The sequence below is a fragment of the Danio aesculapii genome, chromosome 2 (assembly GCF_903798145.1).
Source record: "Danio aesculapii chromosome 2, fDanAes4.1, whole genome shotgun sequence".
Lineage (NCBI taxonomy): Eukaryota > Metazoa > Chordata > Actinopteri > Cypriniformes > Danionidae > Danio > Danio aesculapii.
The window spans coordinates 21,900,295-21,923,731 of record NC_079436.1 but is presented as its reverse complement, the minus strand read 5'-3'; the positions used below and the strand labels follow the sequence as shown (position 1 = coordinate 21,923,731).

Genomic DNA, 23,437 nt, shown 5'->3' with positions numbered 1-23,437 from the left:
AGACTTGGAAGGACTGGAAGACAGGACGATACGGGAGGACCAGGAAGACTAGGGAGGAATACAAAGAGAACAGGTAAGTAAATCGTTTGTTTAGCTGAGGATGACTACGCTGAGTGGTCGCTCAGTTGTCCGCTTTCGTCGAGACGAGCCCGGACAATGAGCGACTGGAGTGCTGTGCTTTTATCTGGTGCTCGTGAATGTGATGCAGCTGTGTGCTCATTAGAAGTCAGGTGATGGTGATCTTCGTGAGTGGGGATCGTGAGAGCCTGACCAATCCGTGACAGCAGTAAACTGAATACATTTTTCATGTATAATAATTTCAAATGTTTAAATGTGATATAGGGATTCTGTTATTGATATTTAAATCGTTATTAATATTTTAAATCTACTAACAGAGCTGACAATAACAGAGTTGCCATTTTTAACATTTTGTGCTTTATCTCAAGATGCTAACCACAAACCAGACAACACACGGCATCATATTATTGTTTTTAAAACGTGAATGAGAAACTATTGAGAAAATATCACAACAACAGAGTTGACAAATAATTCATCTAATATTGGTGTACCAATACTTAACTTTGCGTAGACATTAATGAGAGAAAAAGAATGCAGTTGTCTCAATGCCTGCCAGAGTTTCTCGCCAGAGGAAGTGACATCACTTATCGCAAGTCACATGCTTTTCTATCAGTGCTTTACAGATTGTCATGTTTGCATGTTTTTTTATAACCACTGTAACACAGTTGAGTGCAGGGACAGATATAAAATGTATTTTATAAGAGAAATGTTTATTATAATAATTATTATTATAATGTTTATTTAATTTATTAGAGGAAGCACAAAAAAGATGAAAATTAGACTTAATTATTTAATGTGTATTGAAGTTGAATATAAGATCCTGGAGGAGGACACAAAAAGTTAAAAGTAAGTATATTGAGAGTCTTTAAGTAAAATTTTTTTTAAATATTATTTTTTTTTATGAAAGGATAGTATGTAGACAAGAAGTAGAATTGGTGAGAAAGAGAAGGCTTGGATCAGTATGTCAATTATATATAATATAATACCAACGTCCACAAGCCAGGACTCGAAATTGGGATGCCCAAAGCTACAGTATGTCTGTCCCCAAGGTCATTGGCGCCAACTAAGTTAATATTTTATACTAGTGTTCTTGTAATCATGTTGCCAGTTTAAGTTAAGCTTTTTAATCACATATTACATAAGACTTAACAAACAACTTTTTCTCAAATCAGTTTTCAAATAAACTTAAAATTCATGCATTTATTTTTGGCTCATTTTTTGACTCTTCTATCCTTCAGTCAAAACACAGGTGACACTGTAAAATGTATAAATGGTGTACTTTAGTTTAGCTTTAAATCTCTCTCCACACAACTGGGGTGAATGATCACATTTTAGGACAACCAGGAATGAAAATTCTCTCACCGTTGTCCTTTCCTCAAACTGTTGTAAACAAATACTTGTTCGGCCAACTCAAAATAAGACTTTTTGTGAAAACTTTTGCCATAATAAGTATTCTCTCTTCTGAATGTCTAAGATTTTAGTGTGTTGTTCACATAAGTTTATTGTGCGCAGAATCACATCAACCAGAACCACATTTATTGTCTTTTTATGATGTTTTCTTTCTTCCTTTTCGAAACTTGACAGATGTGGTTACTGTGAAGTAAACATTAGAAATGTCCACTTTCATTTTCCCTTAAAACCCATATTAATAAAAAGACAAACAACATGAGAAAAGAATTAAAATCATATTAACTTTCTTCTCTTCAATCTCGTTTACATTTAACAATCAGTGAATTACAAACAGCACCGTTTACAGCTAAGTGGAAATGCTTTGATTGCTATTTCTCCTTGTGTTCCGTTCATTAAACCGTCATATTAGTGTGATAATGCTTTAAAATAATATTTGGCTTAATCTCACTACAGTTTCCCCCCCAGTGAAATGTGTCAAATGCGAGTGTGGTTGCCTGATCTCCGTTAGCAGCACTAAAAGCATTAACTTCCTATCTGACAAATTTAAAGGGTGCTTCATTTGTCTTCCAAGAAGCAATTCAGTCTTTTAACCACCTGTAGGAAGCTTTGTGAATCTCTCTCTCTCTCTCTCTCTCTCTCTCCCCTTAATGTGCCTCAGGACCTACGGCTGTGAGGTTCATTTGTTTGTGTAGTTTTCTTTGCCCATGTTTAATTACAATGGTGCAGCTGTTCCTCATTTACACTGGGGTCATATATTTGAATGTGTGTGTGTGTGTGTGTGTGTCTCTCACTCTCTCTCTTTATCGCTCACTCTTCAGGGCCTTGTTTGCAGAGAGCAAAAACACAGTCTGTCCACCACTATCAAACTCAGACGTACTGAAACACGGATGATTTTGTGATTCCACTTACAAGCCTCGACAGTTTGAATTGCAACAACAAAAAATCTTGTCATTAAAATGACAAAGGAACTATTTCCATCTTTTAAAACACATATAACACCTGTGTTATACTGATTTGCATTTACACGAACAGGGAAAGCATGAAACTGAATGCCCCGGGGCTTCGAAAACTCATGAATTGTTTTATAGATCGGGTGTAATATTTGTGATGACAGACTCATTTGCACTCTTATCCAGAATAGGCTAGAAACTTGCCCTTCCAGACAGATTTTTAATATACTGTGCCTTTCGTCTTTCGTGCGGTGAGAATTTTATTTCAGCAAATCGGGGCCACGAGAAGCTGCTTCAATTGAAAGCTGCGTGTGCGGAAATGAACGTTTTAAAGCTGAAATTTTAATGTTTAGTGTTTAAAATAATGGTGGTGGATGAAAGGCGGTGGATGAAAATCTAATGCTAGCCTCGACCGCAAAACTTTTCAAAAGCATTTCTATAAAGCAAATGGGTTTGGAAGCATTTTTGACTCCATTTTCTATCCTTTCAGCGGGAAAGCATGAAGAAGGTATGACTAATACAAAACAAAATTGAGTATGACTTTCTGCTGGTTTCCTGTTGAAATGAGCTCCTTGTTTTCTCTGTCCACTGCCTTTCATTTCCATTTCACTTGTAGCTATCCTGATAAGGTTTAAAGTCTCTTTGAATTACCTTCTCTTTTGCTTATGAACGGCATATGCACTTGCAGCGCTAAAATTAATTGCTCTCTTGTGCGCCGCAGTCAGAGTAACGCATATTTTCATGCCTAATTTTAGACTCATGAGTCGAGTTGAGTTGGATGAATGTGTCCTCTAAAAGCCTGAAAGTGTAAACACCCAAAATATGGAACATCGATCAGCCTCAACCCCTCAAATAATAACTTGGGCAAATGACTTGCTTCAAAGCTTTTCAGCAGACCATGAACAAGCACTGAGGGGAGTTGCTCTCAAAGTCAAGCATGCAATTATAACTTTAAGTCTGTTATTTTGGGTCGATTTTGACCTCAAACACAGCTGCTCGCAGTGAGGACAAAAAAAATACAAAATAAAAGACATGTTTGTTCAAAACATCTTTTTTCATCTTGCTCTTAAATTTTGCAGTTAGGGGAAGCGTCCAAAAGACTTTCAAGTACAGTATACACATACTGCCGTAAAACTAACTTTTTGCATGTGGACATAAAAAGCATGCATCAATGCTTTTTTAAAAGGCCGAAGCAGGAAAAGGGCTTTATTTAAATGCAGTTCAAAGAAATTCAACATGGACAATACATTCTGGGAAATGAAGTATTTTCCCTTCCTGGTTGCCACCTACGTCTCCATCATAATACTTTGTGATAACCTCTCCTAACAAATTTTGTTACAGATTAAATAAATATATATATATTTACTTTCTAGTTATCAAATTATATAAATTCTATGCTGCCGTTGTTTTTTGTCAATTCAAATCTCAACTCAGTACAAAAAGTTTTCAGTTTTCAACTGTTTACAAAAATACAAGTAATCATGACAGCAATTAACTGAACAACATACTGTATATTACATTACAATAAGCAAAAAAAGCAACTATTGGTAACACTTTAGGTCACAATTCACAGTATTAACCAACAGTTAACTAACACTACTAGCTTAATAAACTACTAATTAGCTGTTTATTAATAGTTAGTAAGGTAGACGTTGGGCTTAGATTTTGGGTATGGGTTAGGGATGCAGAATAAGGTCATACTTTATACCTGCTTAAAAACTGTTAATAACTTAATAATTGGCGGGTAATAATTCAGTAGTTAACAGTATGAATTGTGACTTAAAATAAAGTATTACCCAAATATTTAGTATGAAGTGGCTCTAGTAGCTACATACACAATTTTTTTAGTTTGAGATTAGAATGGTTGAAAATTTTGGATTCTGTGGCCAAAAAGACACTAAAATTACCAATAATTTAAATATTGGCTCAAAAACACCCCTGTACAACTAAACTAAACTCTTAGAGCTGCTGCAAAGTGAAAACTGTCAATTTGTTACATGAAGTTTATTTATAAACTAATTTCGAGAGAATCACATGCTTATGATTGACATGCCTGGCCCTGAGTCAAGCTAATGTACGAACCACCAATCAGACGATTCCTAACTCAGTATAAATATCCAAAGCATCTTACCTTTAGTCATCTTCATTTTGAAGAATCCCACCTTCCACCCCCTCTCCTCCTCTTTTTCCTCTATGGGGCAGCACGGTGGCCCAGTGGCTAGCACTGTGGCCTCACAGCAAGAATGCCTCCAGTTCAGGTCTCTATTATATGAGCCAGTTGACATTTCCGTGTGGAGTTCATGTTCTCCCCGTGCTCGCGTGGGTTTTCCCCGGGTCCTCCGGTTTCCTCCCACAGTCCAAAACATGAGACATAAATAAATTGACTAAACCAAATCAGCACCATAGTCAAATTCCACTAGCAACACACCCTTATAGCAATCCTTAAGCAGCAGGAGCGGTAGGGGGTTCTCGAGATCTACCTGAGCTCAAACTCCCCTCTCACCCTGCAATGGGAGGGAGCCCCGGGCTCAAGTATCTCATGAGCTAAGGGCTCTCTCCTGGAACAGCATGCCAAACTAGCTTATTACCAATCATCAGCTAAGTGCGAACTCTTGAAACTACATTTAAATTCAGTATATCTTAGGCATTTGTTGTATTTGTGTATATGTATTCTCACAGTGTGGAGAATTACAGTCAATCACATACTATACATTCCTGTTATACAAGCCAATCAGAGGTATTCAGATTAGTCATCACTAAAAAGAGTATGCATGTTTACTTACTCAATTCTGTACTCATTTCTGTAATATACTGAAAGATGACAAAAATATTAGATAAATATTCATTTTATTTAATATTCAAATGTGTGTATATATATATATCTTTGGACTATTATCATAATTAAAAACACTTAATGTGTATTGAAACTGATATTTTGTCCACAAACTCTTTGATTAGAGGCACAGTATTTAATTATTGCCACTAGAGAGAGCTTGTATTCACAACAAGCAAAGGCATAGTTTGATGACATGTGACTGACTGTGGAATCAAGGGAGAACTGTAAAAAATCCTGGGTTCCACACTATTCCTTCATGTCATCCCAACAGTAATGGAAGTTAATTTAATCGGTTTAACAAATTTAAGTGGATCGAATATAAAACAATTAAGCTGTGCCAAAGAAAACAAAGAATTATATTGCTTCAACTCATTTTAAATAACAGGTTTGAACAAGCGGCTAAAGTCCTACAGGACTACTGCAGAAATCTTCATGGATGAGCTAAAGTATTTAGAACTTATTATTATCTTAATATGAAGCAGAGTAAACCTGAAAGCCATCGAAGAGTCAAGCTGAAGAGTGACGAGCGCAACGCAGCCTGAAAACAGCAGAGCTTTTATTGTGACACAGACCACCACTTCCCGTTCTCATGGCCGTGATTAGCAGCTGTTTTATCATAAATATATTTTCATGTTCTGCTTTAATACTGCTCTTTGCGGTCTAAAATAGTACATTAAAGCATTTTAAAGCATCTTCGGTGCTGCCCTGTTGTCTATAAAATAAAACCGAAAATGGAGGGTGTATTAGGGATGCATGATATTGGAAAAAATCTAACATTGGAATATTTTGTTATTTTATGAGATCCAGTTGAAGTCAGAACTATTAGCGCCCTTTGAATTTTTTTTTTCTTTTTAAAATATTTCCAAAATGAACAGAGCAAGTAAATTTTCACTGTATGTCTGATACTATTTTTTTCTGGAGAAAGTTATATTTGTTTTATTTTGGCTAAAATAAAAACAGTTTTTAATTTTTTAAAACCAATTTTAAGGTCAACATTATTAGCCCCTTTAAGATATTTTTTTTTCTACTGTCTACAGAACAAACCATCATTATACAGTAACTTGCCTAATTACCCTATCCTGCCTAGTTAACCTAATTAACCTAGTTAAGCCTTTAAATGTCACTTTAAGCTGTATAGAAATGTCTAGAAAAATATCTAGTCAAATATTATTTACTGTCATCATGGCAAAGATAAAATAAATCAGTTATTAGAAATGAGTTATTAAAACTATTATGTTTAGAAAATTGTTGAAGAAATCTTCTCTCCGTTAAACAGAAATTGGGGAAAAAAATAAATAAACAGGGGGCTAATAATTCAAGGGGGCTAATAATTCTGACTTCAACTGTTTATTGCGATTTGAATACAATTTCACCATATAACTTGAATATGTCTATTTTGGAAAGAATTTATCATTTTAGATTGATTGGGATGATCCTGTAGGAGAGTGAGTAATGCATGAAATATAATAAACAAATTAAAAGTGTAGATAAATACTAAAAAGTTACAATTGAAATAAACAGGGTTTTGTTTTCCAAGTCTAATAGTATTCAGGTACAGTAATTGAATTATGAATATAAAAGTAATTCAATAAAATTAATCATTATTAAAAGTACTAACAGCGCAATTTCCTATGCCTGAATGCTTTTAAAATCCTCATACAGCCAAAAACCTTAAAAAGCCATGCAAAGGGTCAATTATAATACAGAACCAACTTGGCTAATGTGCGATGTGATGTGAACGAATGTTACGAATGATCACATTGCGATATCGATTCTGAAATGATATATTGTGCAGCCCTAGGGTGTATGATGTTGTTAGCATTTCATCACAGGTCACAGTTGTTAAAACTGCTTATTTTTCTGGATTTGAACAACATTAAAAACATTTTATAAAATATAAAATATAAAAAAACAAAATATATAACCCTGTTCTACTAGTCTTTGGGTATTTTAATGAAAAAAGCCTTCAAAGTCAAAGTCAACTCTATTGTCAATTCAACCACATGTACAGGACATATAGAGGATCGAAATTGCGTTACTCTCAGACCCTAGGTGCCTAACATATAATATTAATACAAAAAGTAGTTTTAAGAGAGAATTTACAATAAATACAATTATACATAAAATGTAATCTAAAAATATACATAAAATGAAGAACACTTCAACACTAACACTAGATGTCATGGCTGAATGAAGACAAAAACGGCACTGATCCCAAACATTTCACCCATTCTGTACATCAGTTCTATTCAATAACATAAAACATGCAGCAAAACACTTTCATCATCCTGAACCCACAGCACGATTAGTGCCGTATTGACGTTCCGCACACCACCCTACTTTTTTGCGCTTATAGGTTTTGATTACAGCTAATGATAAGCTTCAGAGCGTGGAGTCCATTTTGATGATTATGTTCCAGCAGAGAAAGGTGTGGGGCCCACCTGTTCAGGAGCTGCTGAAACACGATCTCACGCTTGTCACAAGACAGCGATCGGGAGCTCGCAACATGTCCTTCCTGATCACAGGAGAACAGTGCGGCCAGGCATCAAAAGGCTGACAGGTGCCACTTAAACACCAATGGGGAAACGCAACAGGCCATTAGTTCACCTACAGACGGGCCCACAAAGGCCAGGGTTTGCTCCTTCACAAAGCCGCTGTGTACGTATGTGTTGCTGGTAGTCCCTGCGCACAATGGAGCGGGTGGCGCTATTGTCGAGGCCAAGCATGCAAAACAAACACACAAATGAGTATTTAGCAGATGTTGGACTCATCGAAAGTGTGCGCATGCCATGAAACGACATTGAAAAGTTTGTGAATTAAATTTGAAGATGCGCCTTGCGTGTTGATGACACACGCACTCAAATACTACAAACAGCGGAAAATGAATTATTATGTCGAGAGTCCTTTGAAAATATTAGCAATTAGACTTGATGGCAAAAGAGGATGTTTGGGATATTTTCAGACTGCTCCGAAAATCCTGGATCTGCACCATAACTTTCATTACATTCAGCGAGGAGGGGGAGAGAAAAAGCCTTTATGTGAAAATGATTGCAATATGTTTCATAGTGAGATTAAACCAAACAATTAAGCTATTCTGGATTGGTTTTCACTGAGCCATCTGTTTGGATGTTTCCTCAAACTGGGGAGCCTAATCAGCTATTCATATGTAGACTGTCATTGGGCAAAGCAGACCCAAAAAATGAGATGCCTCCAATGAATCGCAATCACAGATTTGTGCCAGAGATTTCTCGACGCGCATGGCGGCCCAAAAAAAAAAAAAAACACCATTCCCCCAGCCAAAATAAAGCGAACACATGTCCAGATTTTATGATCATTATGTTCAGCTACTTAATGAGTTGATCTTTTGGCATTTTCTGCATCACACCGCACTGGCTGATCAGCAAGCAGAAATGGAAGCTAATTATATTGAGAGATTCTTATTCTGTAACAAACAGGGCTGTGTCACATTTGTTTGAATTACACTCAAAGACTGGAGAGGGCTGAATGACGACGGACGACCGATATTGTAAACACAGACGCAGGCGACGTAAACATATCACAAAATATTCAAGGCTGCAAACTCGCAACTGAGTGCTGTCTTTCTCACAGGAATGCTGACATTTATGGCCTTGCGCTTTTTTTTTCCACAGTGACAAAACAAAAAAAAAAAACATACCAAGCAGGCAAAAATTCTCTCTTTTCATTTCACAAAATAGCGTCTTAGCACTTCAGCGCAGGTCCCTTCTGAGTGACTACGACAAGCTCTTCTCGCTTCTTTTACAACATACTCCACTTATGCAGATCTTTCTTTGTCATTTCGCATTTAATAGGAGCACTGATAGATTTCCCAAACCACCTCGGCTGATTGCGAATAGCACATTATTTTCCTCGAATCTGTTTTTCAGGTTTGGCCCTCTGGGTCTGTGGAACGAGCAGTGACAACAATAATCATTCTTCCAGCATAATTAACAACACTTCTGTGGGCTTGGAGATCATGACCGGCAATCATTCTGGACTAGAGGTGCACTGATTACACTCTCTCTTTCCAGAGAAACCATTCAGTGCCAGGGTTTTTTTTTTCAACTGTACACCTCACTGTAGGGAAGCGACTGAGGCCTGAAACTACAATTTCAAATACATTTACAGGAAAACAAATGCTTAAGACTAACACAGATATGTACCTCCATGGTTAACTAGATCAAGTTTTTTTTAATTATTTATTCTATTGATATGGAATTTAATGACAAGGATAGGATTTTGCCAGATATGCGACAGCGATGGGAAGTTCTGATCATTTTACTGAATCTTTAAGTCTTGTTCAGTGAGACGAACAAATCTTTTTTCGAGTCATGTTCCTTTTATTTTTTTAAAATATTATTAAAATGATACAAGTTACTTCCAAACTCATCTACAACTACACCAAGCGTTGATCACACTACAAACAAGTCATAAACAATGCTATAAGAAAGACAAAATAATCATTTATTGTTTACCTGGTCTTTTGTCTATGATTATGTCCGCTCGCCTCTTCTGACAGGTCTTCAAATTTAAGTGGTTCGTTCACCTGACACTGACAGTCCCATATGAGCCTAACCAATGCACACAGTCTGAGCTGAAAGGAGCCATGATTAGTTCACCTTTCGAGTCTTCTGGTTTTTGAGTCGTTCGTTCATCAGGTGACAGCATGTAAAGAAGAGAGATGACTCGAGAAATGAACGAATCAAATCTTTTTTCGGCTCTAAATGCATATGATTGGCTTCTGTCATTCACGTGATGAATGAACGACTCTAACCCGATAGAAGACTTGAAAAAGGAACTAATCTTCTACTGCACCTGCACAAATGTGCGCATGCACAAATGAACGAATCACTCCCTGAGAGTACTCATCATTCTTGGGTCATACAAAAGATTCATTCAAAAAGAATGAATCGTTCAAGAACGACCCATCACTAAATGTGACACTCTACCAGTTACATTAGTTTATATATGATCAATACAATACTATATAAAAACTAATTATGTTATATAAATGTACAGTTAAAGGCAAAATTATTAACTCTCCCATGAATTTTCTATATTTTTTTCTTCTGGTGTTTCCTATTAGAGGTTTTTCTTGAAGAGAAATCTTATTTCTTTTAGTTTATCTGGAATAAAATATATATATAAATATATTAATTATTATTATATGGTCAATATTATTAGCCCAGTCAATATTATGGTTAATTATTATTATTATTATTATTATTATTATTATTATTATTATTATTATTATTATTATTATTATTATATAATATTATATTATTAAGAAATGTATTTTTTTCTTCCTCAATTGGCTACAGAACAAACCACTTTTGTACAATGACTTGCCTAATTAACTGAACTTGCCTAGATAACCCAGTTAAACCTTTAACCCTTAAACTGCCTGCTTTATCAAATGGTTGAGCATATTTTGACTTTTTTGACGTTTTAAATAATGGTTTACATACACAACATTGTTGGTTTACAAAAAATCAAACAAACATAATTCTGTTGCACTACTTCACCTGATTTTGGTTTTATTGTAAAAAAGAAAACATGTTAAATGAGAATCTGAAATATTTTATGGCATACTTCAAAAAATAAAGATGATTTAGTGTTAAAAACGTTTTATTATTATGATTTTAAATAAATGTCTTACACTTGTATGTGTCTTACATAGTATATGTATTAACTCGGGTATTTTTACCATAAACCAACATATAAATCATATGGTAGAGGTTGATATTTTACAAATTATGGGATGTGTTGAAAGAAAATGCACGAGTGAGTAACCTACTGACATTAGGAGTCAAGAAATCCAATTTTTTTTATTGTTGGTGGGGCAGTTAAAGTGAACAGAACTTGGGAAATATTTGAAGTAGAATTCAAATTTACCAGGAGGGCAACTAAATATGAAGATACTAATGACAATTATATTAATAATAATATTTTGCATGTCTATAAATTATTGTTAATTTTGAAAAACATACTCTATTTTTTTATTTAAAGATACTTTTTTACATTTAAAATTCATGCATAATTAATTATTTATTATTATATCAATTTATTTATATTTTTAAGAATTTGAAACTAGTTTGAATCATGAGAAAAAAAGAGGAAGCTCATCTGATTAACAACTTCAAATTTAGCTTGTTTCACACAAAGCTAAATCTATCATATGGCAGTGAATATGTGAACAGTGAATATGTGAACATATTACAGAATTAATAATATGTTAATGTTTGTTTGCTTTGTTGTTTTTTTGGAGCTTGGCTTGATCAGTCACGTTGCGTTTCCAAGTATTAGAGACCAATAAAAACATGGCTGAAGTTTCATGATATCACAGTTGAGTTGCTGATAGAGAGCACCATTTATGATCTGCAAATACACTGGTGCTGAGCTACAGTTCCTGTTTGGACAGCATATTATGTATTTAATATCCACATGCAGGCAAATTATACGTGGACATGTCTGTAAAGTCAAAGCAAACAAACTGAGCAGATTTTCTACCACCACATAATGGAAGTGCCATGAAACAAGCCCACACGTAATGGCCTTATATAATGAGTGTGTGCTTGTGTTTATCGTTGTGTAGTTGAGTTGTACGTTGACCTGTAGATTGGTAATGAACAGTAGTCCGAGCCACAGAGCCTGTCTCTTTAGATATGCACACATGATATGCAATTAAAAACTCCATTCACATTCCAGTGAGGCTGTCAATCAGAAGTAAATCCTTTTTGACAGTAGCCAGTGAAGCGTGCCAGCTAGCCACTGAACAGGAACTCAAACAGTAATGGCTTTTGTTACCAGCAAGACCAAATTTGGATGCAATTAAGTTGACCTTAAATGAAAATATATGGATATTGGGGAGACGAAACAATAATTGGATCTCGCCGTGTACATATTTTCCTTTCAGCAAGTGTACATTTTACTTTATTAAAGCTGACAACTGGATTAGCGTCTGATGCAAAGATAACAGTAAGTTACTAGAGATGTTAAATGTTAAGACTTCAGCCTGAAACTCTGCTCAGAAACTGCTGCAGGGACGATGAAAAACAATGGTAACACTTACTATAAAGGCAGTATTTATAATGCATATATTTTATCATTCTTAATTCATTATAATACATACATAATGCCTCAAAAAAATCTTGTAATATTCTCTATTATTTGATAAATATTCATAACAAGTTACAATACAAGTGGTGGAGGGTGCTGTATTCAACTAGAAGCATCACTCATTTTAAGTAAATCAATTGTTACTTAAAAGTAAAATATAATTAAATAGTGATGTCAAAGCTTAATTATTAGACATTATTAGACATTTCTGTCAATAATCAAAGAACAAAACTGCAACACACGTAGCATTGCAATAACAAAATAATTCAATTAGATTAAGCACATGTTAGCATTTTTTCAACAGCAACAACAACAAAGTGACATTTTGCACCATTTTGGTAAGAAAATTTACTGTTAAGAGTACTTTATGGATTCAACTCTTGTTATAACAGTAATAAATACATAAAAATAAATGTAAAACCATGAGATGTTTGATTTATCAATAGATTCTGTCGATGCTGTATTGCTTCAGACCATTGCAGGATCTCTAAATGAAATGTAGCTGTTCTCAAGCTACTCCGCTACTTGCTAAAAAAAGTAGTTAGCTACTGGAAAAGCTAAATTGTATCATAAGTAGCTGAGCCACTGTCAAGCTACTGAAAAATGTTCTGTAGCTAAGCTAATAGCTGAACTTCCTGTAGCTAGCTACTCTCCTCCACTGCCTATTTGTGGTTGTAACAGTTTTAACAGCTATTTGTGGTTTAGTAGTATGGTGCGCTATAACATCACTGCTACAATGCTTTTCTTAAGGAGTTATACCATGAATAATCATTACACTAATAAACCTTTTTGGTGTAACTAATAAGAGTATGATGATTTATCCCTGCAGGCACAGGACGTCAACATTACGTCATATTGACGTTGTACCCCACCATACTCAACGTCGTGGGGACGTTGAATTTTGTTTGGAAATGAAAATGGGGTTGACGTCAGAACATAATGTCAGGCTGACGTCAATTTCCAATGTCCAACCAAAAATCTAATTATGTTACACCTTGATGTTATGTGGACCATACCACTATGACATCTATAAGACATTGGATTTTGATCACTTTCCAACACAACCTAAAATCAACCATATATCAACGTATTGGATATAAAAGTAACATTGTCCTTAGATGCTGGCTAGACATTGAATTGATTTGGTCAACTGACGTCATGACCTAAATCTAACCTAATAATAATGTCTTATGATGTTGTGTGCCTGCTGGGATATCACACAATCCATTTGTTTTATAATGGATTATATCTTAATATTATATATTTAAGGTCTGCACAATATATGTGCGGTCTTTTACTACTTATGTCTTCTTTTAAACATTCAAAACACCTCAAAACGGGGGTATAAAGGTGTTTTTTTACTGCTTTAAAGCGATAGTTCACACAAAAAAAATGAAATTTCTGGCATCATTTACTCATTCTGCAAGTGGCTCCAAAGCAGCCATTGACATCCATAGAAAAAAAAATACTATGGAAGATGATTGCTACCAGTTTCAACATTCTTCAGAATACCTTTATGCTAATGGTCTAATCCAATTCAATGATTTATGCCAAGCTAAGCTACAAGTACTCAATGGACTCAAAAATGGTAAAACTCAAATGTTTAACACTAGGATAGTTGTAAAATAAGCCTATTGCTAAAAAAAGTGGAAGTAACGGAAGTTCAGTATTCTTATAAGATATAAAGAAGTGGTTCTAAAATGTTTCCCTTAACATAAACTAAACATAAAAAGAGTTCAATTTTACAAAGCAAATTGGAGTTCAAAAGTACAAAGCATGATGAAGTACAATACTGTGCAGAACTTACATAAGCAGTCTCCATCTGGTGTTATAAAGTACTTTGTACTCTCAAAAGTTATAACAACAAATCCTGTATGTTAGTATTATACCATATTGTCTCTGGTGTTTTAAGTCTTTATAGATATTACAACATATTATAAGGTTGTTTACAAAGCTTAAGGCATTTATACAGTATCCACATAACAGATTATAAATACAGGGTTCATAGAAAGTGTTACCAGAATCATAAACCATCATTCTCAAAGATATCCGCCAAGTGTGGCTGATGTAGAGACGTCATTTTATAGAAAAGCATGAGAAAAACAAAATAACGTCAATGATGTGCAGTTCTGCCTTGTGTTGTGCCTGGAGCTTGACCTAGGCACAACACGAGCAAAGATCACAGCCTATGTAAACATCTCACATTTATGACAATCCACCCATGTGTGGCCGGCTGGTGTAATGTTGACATACGCTGTTGACATAGGAAAAACTCCCAGCCATCCATCAGTGGAAGGACATCTCTCTTTAAAAGGGAAGAGCGAGCCATTTTGAGAGTTACAGTATGATGCTTTCAAAACTATTCAAACATAGAGGTGATAAAACCCTAAATGCTACTTTACACATGCTTACATCCAACATAAATTTTAATAATGCACATAATTGGGCAAAAGACTGAACAGATGTTTGATTTTTTGGTTTCATGTGTTTATATTTCATAACCATTAGGTCTGAAACCACCTCTGGTAATCAACAGATTAAATGTAACATGAACATTTTTAAATAGGGCTGGGCGATATGGGGGGTGGGCGCTTGGCGATTTCCAAAAATCAAATTCATTTTATTTAACTATTAGAATGACCCTATTTTATCCATAACCTACTGAAGAACAAAATTATTAGTAACATTGTTAACATGCTAATATTAAACATTAAAAATACAACACGCATATACAGCATATATAGCGTCAGATGAAGCACATTGATTTTATGGCATCAGGTTACACTTTCTGACCCCTCTATGGCGTTCACGTACATCAAAAATAAATACAGGCCACAACTGAACATGGCGGACATAGACATGGTCTTCAAGTGGCGTTCTCCAAAATTAAACAATGAATAGACTTGGGCCTTTTGGTGTGTGCTCCGTTGTGTGCAAGGTTTATATATTTATTACAACCTCAGAGGATATTGGAGGTCGCGAGTCATTGGCATTGTTATTTTGGAGGTCGCGGGCTAAAAAGTTTGGGAACCCCTGTACTAGATATCAATAATCAAGTCATCAAAATCTGTGTCTAAATCATATTTGTGAATTTAGTAACTAACATTAAATATGGTGTTTTTTAAAAACGAGTTGCTTTTCATGATTCACCAGTCATATCTAAAAGTGGTTAAAAGAAAGACGTATGATTAGTTTTTAAATAAAAGTTATAAAAAATTAACCTCAAAAACTGAGCTATCAATCACAGTCTATAATTAAACTGTGAAATATTTAGTTAATCGCTTCAATAATCATACTACTAAACAATGATCAAAACAGTTGGATGTAAAATATGCTAAAAATCAGACGAGGGCTTTTTTTTTTGGATTGCTTTTTAAACTTGGTTGGGTTTAGGGAAGTGGGTGTGCGGGTCATTCTGTGCTTTTGAAAACACTATGGTTGGGTTTAGGGAAATAGGAGAATGGGTCAGTCGATCAGTTAGTCAGTCAGTCAGTCAGTCAGTCAGTCAGTCAGTCAGTCGTCAACGGCCTCTGGTGGATTTACGTAAGAACAGCAAGCGCCAATGGCTCTCGCAAGAGAAATTCGAGATCTCAAAATCGTGCACAACGGCCATTAGTAGATTCGCCAAATCAAAAACTGCAAAAAAATGTAGCTCCTGGGTTGTATTTGGCACTCTCCAGAAATGTATATAGAGGTACATTTTCAGAATGAGCCTGGGTTGTAATCAAAATATGTGTCTAAGGTCATATTTGTGAATTGTGATTTAGTAACTAGCATTAAACATTACCATTAACATTAAATATGGTGTTTTTTAACTAGTTACTTTTCATGATAAGTTAAACCAGTCATATATAAAAGTTGTTAAAAGAAATTAGATTATTTTTTAATAAAACAGATAACTGCAAAAGCCGAACTATCAATCACAGTCTCTAATTAAACTGTGAAATATTCAATTGATCGCTCTAGTAATCATACTACTAAACAATGTTTAAAACAGTTGGATATAAAGTTAATAACCAACCTAAAGAAGCATTAAAATCATGTAAAATCAAAGGTGGTGAAAAGAAAGCCACATGAAGAATAACCACACAAGCTGAGGTAAACACTTACATTCAGAAAGTCACATTGAAATACACACAAAAACAAAACGCCATCATAATCCGTCAAAGATCCCGCATGATTTATATTTATATTCTCCAGTCTGAGCCAAGAACAATAACCAACCACTTACCATCATGGCATCATGTGAACGATATAACAGTAGATACAAACAGACTGCTGCACGCATTGATTTCCTCTCACATTTAGGAGTGTGGTTTGATCAGTGCTCTAAAGGCCGAGGCAGGAGGGGGGCACCAATGAAATGCCCACTCAGTCTCACCCTGTCATCACATCACTCTTTCTGAGAAGCAGTGACCTGGTAAACAGAGATTACCAGCGCTAGCTCCTCTCTCCTTCCACTTTCAGTGCTCTCATGATAAGTCCGTTAGCTCCTTTGTTAAAAATGCACATGCGTGTAATGATCATTTCAGCTGGAGTAGAAGGACTGTTGTTTTGGGAGGGGGGCAGTTTTAGAGAGGGGTTTGAGTACTGCTCTTGACTAACAAACACAATAGACAGCGTATTATGTCAGGGTCGACATCCCGGGACCCTCTGACATCCAGGACCACCAAAGATCTCAGTAATTTCTACTTAATTGAAAATGCCTGTGGCTAAGACAGGCACACAGAAGACTTTATATTACAGAGCGTGGCCCATGACAGCAATACATATTTGGGATATCTCATTTCTCATCCGTTTTTAATGTAATCTCCTTAAGAGCAGAATCACATTTGGAATGTACTAACATTTTTTTCACAAAGACTTAAAAACCACAGAAGATTCATGTGTAGACTGTAGTCCATAATTTAAATCAAAGAGCTTGTGTTTAATTTTGTCAGTTTCCACTGACAAATGTTTATAGGTGTCTGTCTCTACAAAATGGGAAGAGAAAAAAACGAAGCCATCTGTTTGCTGGGTATTAAAATGTGTTTCAATAAAAATCCTCAGGCCTGGTTTTCTATTATTTGCAGTTGCACAGGCAATTAAATAATCTTTTCATGAGCCTAATGCTTTCATCCTCTAAAAAAAAAGTAGAAGAAATATTTAGGGTATGTTTACATGTCGGTGATACACTAAAATGGAAAAGCTTTTTCTTTGCAGAAGAGAAAACTGTCAAAACAATCACACAGATCCAAGAAAATGACTAAAAATGCTTTATCTCATCAAACAGGCAATATTACTGGATGCCAAACAGTTATTAGAGGCACTGGATTCCATGAATAATGGTGAGCCTGATTAATAATATGACAATATACATCATATAGACAAACTAAAATGTTTACCGTTTCACTTTATGCTCTATTCTTTATTTCATGGTCTTACAAAATACATTGTTTATAGCAATACCTTTTCATTATTTGGATGACAGCAATCTTACACAACACAACAGGGTTGCGATTGTGATATATCATTATCAGGATATGACATGACTAGTCCCACACGGAATCTGCGCGCGCAGAATTCCGCAGATTTTTAGCCCTTCATTATTTCTGTTTATTTACTTGTGTAAATTTGTATACATTTATGAATATATTCATATTTATGAAAATATTCATATGATTTATGTAGAATACAGTTTGTAAAGTAATATTTTCTGTCTTTTAGTAGATATATTATATGAGAGACTTGCTTTGTTTATCAAATAAAGTAAATGTAATTGGATTTGCATTGTAAACATTAAATAAAAGTTAAAAGGGATTATTTTTTTATTTCATATATTAAGTTTTAAGGTATGATAATCCCAAAATCATTCCGCATAAATCCACAGATTTTCAACAATATTCTGTGCAGAAATAGCAGAAAACATCTGCAGATTCTGTCTGGCTCTAGACATGACTTACATCTTGATATTACATTTTTGTCATAATTCTTACCCTTAAAGCAGACCTATTATGCCACTTTTTGAAATATCAGTAAAATATCATGTAAACTATCAGTAAGTATCTGATGTCCCTAGCTCAAAATACCCCACAAATTATGTTTTATAACTCTTTGAAAATGTCCCTTTTAAGATGTGATCCAAATTGCGTTGTTTTGGTCACTGTCACTTTAAATTGAAATGAGATTGAGTACTTAGCCATCTTTTCAAAAGAGGGTGGAGCTACAGACGCCTATGCGTCATCAATGTTATCACTGTGAAAAACTGAAAATGTCAAAAGAAGTGGCTCAGAAGAAGGTAGTCATGGAGATTACAGTGTCCATTTCTGCATTCTAAAACTCAACATTTATAATGCCTCTTAGTTGCTCACATTATGTTCTGTGAAAACTCTATTGGTGGACGACTACTTTTCACTCAGAGCTGTCTATGCTAATGAGGGAGAGATTGTCACTAATGGGAGGGACTTTCCCTACAATGAAGTGTACAATCAAAGTGTTTCTGCAGACTGTTTTATGTTTTTATGAAGTGTGATAATAAAAAACTGAATTAATTAATTTATACCATAATAGACTATGGGCTGTATATGTTATATTCATGCCACAAAACTCTGCTTAAAACTTAAAAAGTGATTTTTTTTAAATAGGTCCTTTAAGCCTGATAGTGGGGAGACATCAGGGGTCGGTACGGTGTCCTGGGGCAACTCAAGATCATAGTTGATGACTAAAATAATCATTTGATGACTCTAGACATTACATTGTGAGAGCAAATACAGTCATATTACACATTTTAGACCTATCAAAACAGTAGTTATGTGCATGGGTAAATTTGACTTGGTGGTAGGTTCGGGTATACAATGACGCCAGGCAGTTTAACACTAGAACTACCAGAATTCTATATACTAGAATTACCATAGCGGTCATTCTGACCTTTTTTTATATAAGACGTCATATTGTCATATCATATTTACATTAAAAACTTCTTTTTAAATATTAAAATTAAGCTTTGAACGTCTTTCCTCATTTCTAATTAACTTATCACCCTAAAAATACAATCTTTTTGGTAATACAGACTATAAATGTATAGTTAGGCTACGTTAGACCACCCGTGAATGTCCGCAACTCCCTTTCACTTTGTTAAGCAACGTAGATGGCTTTTTACAACACTGAATAGGTTGTTTTGAAAAACATATCTGAATTAAAGTTATGTTTTGCCAACAGAAAGTTATGTTTTTGTTAGCAGGAAGTTATGTGTGTTTTATTTCAACAAAGCTATTAAATTGCAAAGATTAAGAAACTTTAAGATTAAGATACAAAGAAACAGCCATAAAGACAACCTTTGTAGATCTTGTGTTAAGTGAAAAGTAGGCTTGGAGTGATAAACAATATTACATCAAATCGCAATAAAATTTATGCTTATAACAATGATAAGCTATGGACATTTTACTGAATATTCATCCTAAAGCCAATTGCACAGCAGAAATGTGCAATAGTGTAAATTTTTAATTGTGTTGATATTAGTAAAAATGATTTTTGCTGCATCACCCTGTACTGCGGAAAGCAGAGTGTGCGTCGTGGTCAAAGTTCCCAATAGCTCAGTAAATTTGAAATGTTATTTAATGAACCCTCTAATTTTTGTGGATTTGTTCAAAAATTTAATCTAGTCTAAAACCTTTGATTTAAAACTATATTATGATGACGAACCATTCAAATTATTGGCGATATTTAATTTAGAGGGCGCTATTTGGACAGAACTGTCAAATCAAATAATAGCGCACTTCAACAACACGGCCTGCAATGTTTAAGAATTAGGTCAGTGGACAGAGAGAAAGTGGTCTGTCGTGGCTGATTGAAACTCATTTGACCATATGTGCATTTACACTACTTAAGCAATTCATCTGAATGCATTTTTGGCTACATTTGGATCTGGTAAACCATTTATACCTTATTTACACCTGCATTTGTCATTTTTGACTTGTAATTGCATCATCTAAACGTATCTTAACACCAGTTGTCAACAGGACCTTAATCAAATTTCGATATGGGCTTTTATTTGACACCCAGTCCATTAGCTAAACTGGACTACTGCCATCCCATCACCTGACAGCACTCAAGATTGCAGACCGTAAACAAGCAAAACATGTTACATTTGGGAATGTACAAGCTATCACCATCCTTTAAAACCACATCAACGATGGACTTACAAGACAATGAGTCATGCGTAGTGTTAACAGCTTGCTTGCATTATCTCATTGGCTGTAACAACTTCGAGCCTGCAAACTCCATTAAAGCAGCGACTTGAGCACCAGCTGAAAGTCATTAGGCATGAAATAAATCATTGACTTTGATATAGGTCGGCTTCAGCAGAGTAGTTTTGTTGGCCATTAATGGTCAGGGGCTGCATCTCTGCCGGTTTTCATAATCCTAAACAGACTGTAATCCAATCCTACCCATGATGCCACACTCATTCACTTACTCTCTCTCTTTTTCTCTTTCTCTCCAGAATACCCCTCAAGACCACTCTTGACTTGCTTAACAGCAACGCTTATGTATTAAAGCACACATCCAAGGTGCAGATTCAGATTCAAAGAGTCCTCTACGGGGTCTTCAAATTCAAATTTAATTGCTTCTGCGTTTATTTGCTCAGCAAACATTTTCTCAGCAAAAGCAACACTGTCTAACAAAAATGCCAGAGCGGGTACCACGATAAGCACCAAGCACAGGAAGTGCGGAGCATTAAATGTGTTCAAAGTTCCTTCATTTTTTTTCCTCCATCACAACTCGAAACATGTACCTTTCACTGCACAGAAAGCATCGCGCTACACGAACACAGACCTTCCTGCTGTTACACGTTTCGCTGAACTGCAGAAAATCCACAACAAAGTGCATTGCAACTGAACGCTTTTTAAACTAGCATAAGTCTCGGGACACAAATCCATCGCTGTAAGATACAGTGCTTGTTTTGATATCTTTCTGTCCACATCAAACAGAAAGAGTGCAGACCGCAGTCTTCTGGGATCGGAGGAGAGCAGGTAGGGAGGAAGGTAATCAGGTGGGGGACTATGTGCACAGACTGAATCAGTCCCACTGGCAGCGTGACCCCCGTTTAGCCACATACCATCAATTTCTGTCTATTTGTTCTGGAGATACCACACACCACTGTCACAATCTCACTTGTTTGCTCTGCTGTGTCCCCCACCACCACCACCACCAACTACCACCCCCTCTCTCTCTTTCTCACTCCTCCAACTCCAGCTCCCCTCCTCCCTCTCTTTCTGAATTGCTAAGATGAAAAATCTCGAGTGGAGTTGATATAGGCTGACTTGCCTCTGCAGTAAAATTACACTATATAGATTATATCTGAAAGCCCTTCCCCTCCTTCCCTCCCTCTTCCTTTCCTTCCTACCCCCGCCAACCTCTTTTCTCTCCTCTCTGGTTTTATAAACTCAGCAAAGATATTAACAATTTACTGCCGCACATCAAAATTACATCTAACAAATGAATCACTGAAACAATGCAATGAAGCTGCGCTTTGAAGGATTTCTTTTTTTAAATAAGGCCTGTCACTAAAAATGTGATTCATCCATAAAACATTTCACTGTGCACTTAGACATGGATATGAGACCTATGGCAGTGAATCAAGAAGCATTGAAAGGAATAATACAACCCCAACCCCCACTCCATCACCCCACAGTAACCCTACCCCCCTCCTCATTCACATACACACACTCTCTCTCTCTCTCCCTCTCTTTATCCTGCGCACATGCACTGCACACACACATACACAGTAACAGCACCATCATTAGGAGAAATAGAGGAATACAAACCCCACATATTTCTGTTGTTCCTCAGGGACTTGGAGGATAAAGTAATGCCGGAGGTGTAAAGTATAAAACACAAATATGATGCACACCGCAATAACAAGCATATACACACGCTGTACATGTAGTTTGTAGATGTTCTGACAGTTGTTGACGTCCTTGAGTTTGGTGATGAGCAGGTGTATCTGCGTAAGAGCGCGCGCTGCTTCTGCTACCAACTTTATTAGTGGCATCTAATGATTTGCATAAATTTTACACTCCGCGCGCGGTCACTGTGACATAGCAAAACAACTATCTTTAAAGTTTGCTATTAAGCTGCCGATGTTAGCAGTTAAACTTGATTATGTGTGTTAAGAAATGAACTGATGAACTAAGTCGGTTTGAATGCGTTTAGTGGTCTGGCGCTTAATAGCTCCCACTTTCTCCGACTCACAGTGACAGTCGAGTGAAGTGCAAACTTTAAACAAGTAAGTCCAAGCATTCTTCATTCAACTTCATCCAAACGAAAAGTCAAATAAAAGACTTCCACATCATTTAAAAGCATGCATCAACAAATAAGCTTTACCTTATTGCAATACGGAGAGTCCGAATAGTGAGACTGTCCCAGTCGGGAAGGATCTGTTGCTGATGGTGGTGGAGGTTGTGGATAAAATCTCACGTCCATTTCAGTAAAAACATCAACCGGCCCCTATTGCCTTTCCACTAGAAAACGTGTTCCTCGCTTACTCAGAATTCGCAACGCAAATAAGAGAAGAAGGTGCAAACTGAAGACTGAAAGAGGCTCTCTATTGCGCCTCACATCCGTTCCGCGGTTTTCGAAAAAACTTTTATATGAACCTCTACCTCAGGCGTCTTACAATTGAGTAATACCGCGGAAGAAAGCGCTCAGGTTTAGAGAGAACAAGAGCATCTGGTGAGTCTGTGTTGACTGCTGTGAGTAGAGATGAGTATCTTCTTGGTGCAGCTGTGGCTCAGTGTAACTGCTCTATAGAGAGAAGCGAGCGCTTTGCCAGTGTTCACACACAAAAGACTCGCAGGACACGCGGCTGTGGCGCTGAGCGGCCGCAGGGGGCGCTGTGAGGTGCGCTCCTGCTTCACCATTTGCATCGTTTTGCCTATTTTACTGTATGGACATATGCTGACGGAAGATTCCGTTTAGTTGCTCTTCGAAACGAACATATTTTGACAGGAGCGTCTTTCACCACATTAGAATATATTAGCTTGGTAAA

General features: G+C 36.0%; 1 protein-coding gene across 2 annotated transcripts in view; it reads right to left on the bottom strand.

Annotated features, from left to right (window-relative positions):
• Positions 1-23,207, bottom strand: part of tox (thymocyte selection-associated high mobility group box) — a 117,373-nt gene extending 94,166 nt beyond the window's left edge. For both annotated transcript variants that reach the window (XM_056474734.1, XM_056474741.1), the window contains exon 1: positions 22,774-23,207. In XM_056474734.1, the coding sequence (XP_056330709.1) occupies positions 22,774-22,872 (99 nt within the window). In that variant the 5' untranslated portion in view covers positions 22,873-23,207. The remainder of the gene's footprint in view (positions 1-22,773) is intronic.
• Positions 23,208-23,437: the final 230 nt, after the last annotated feature.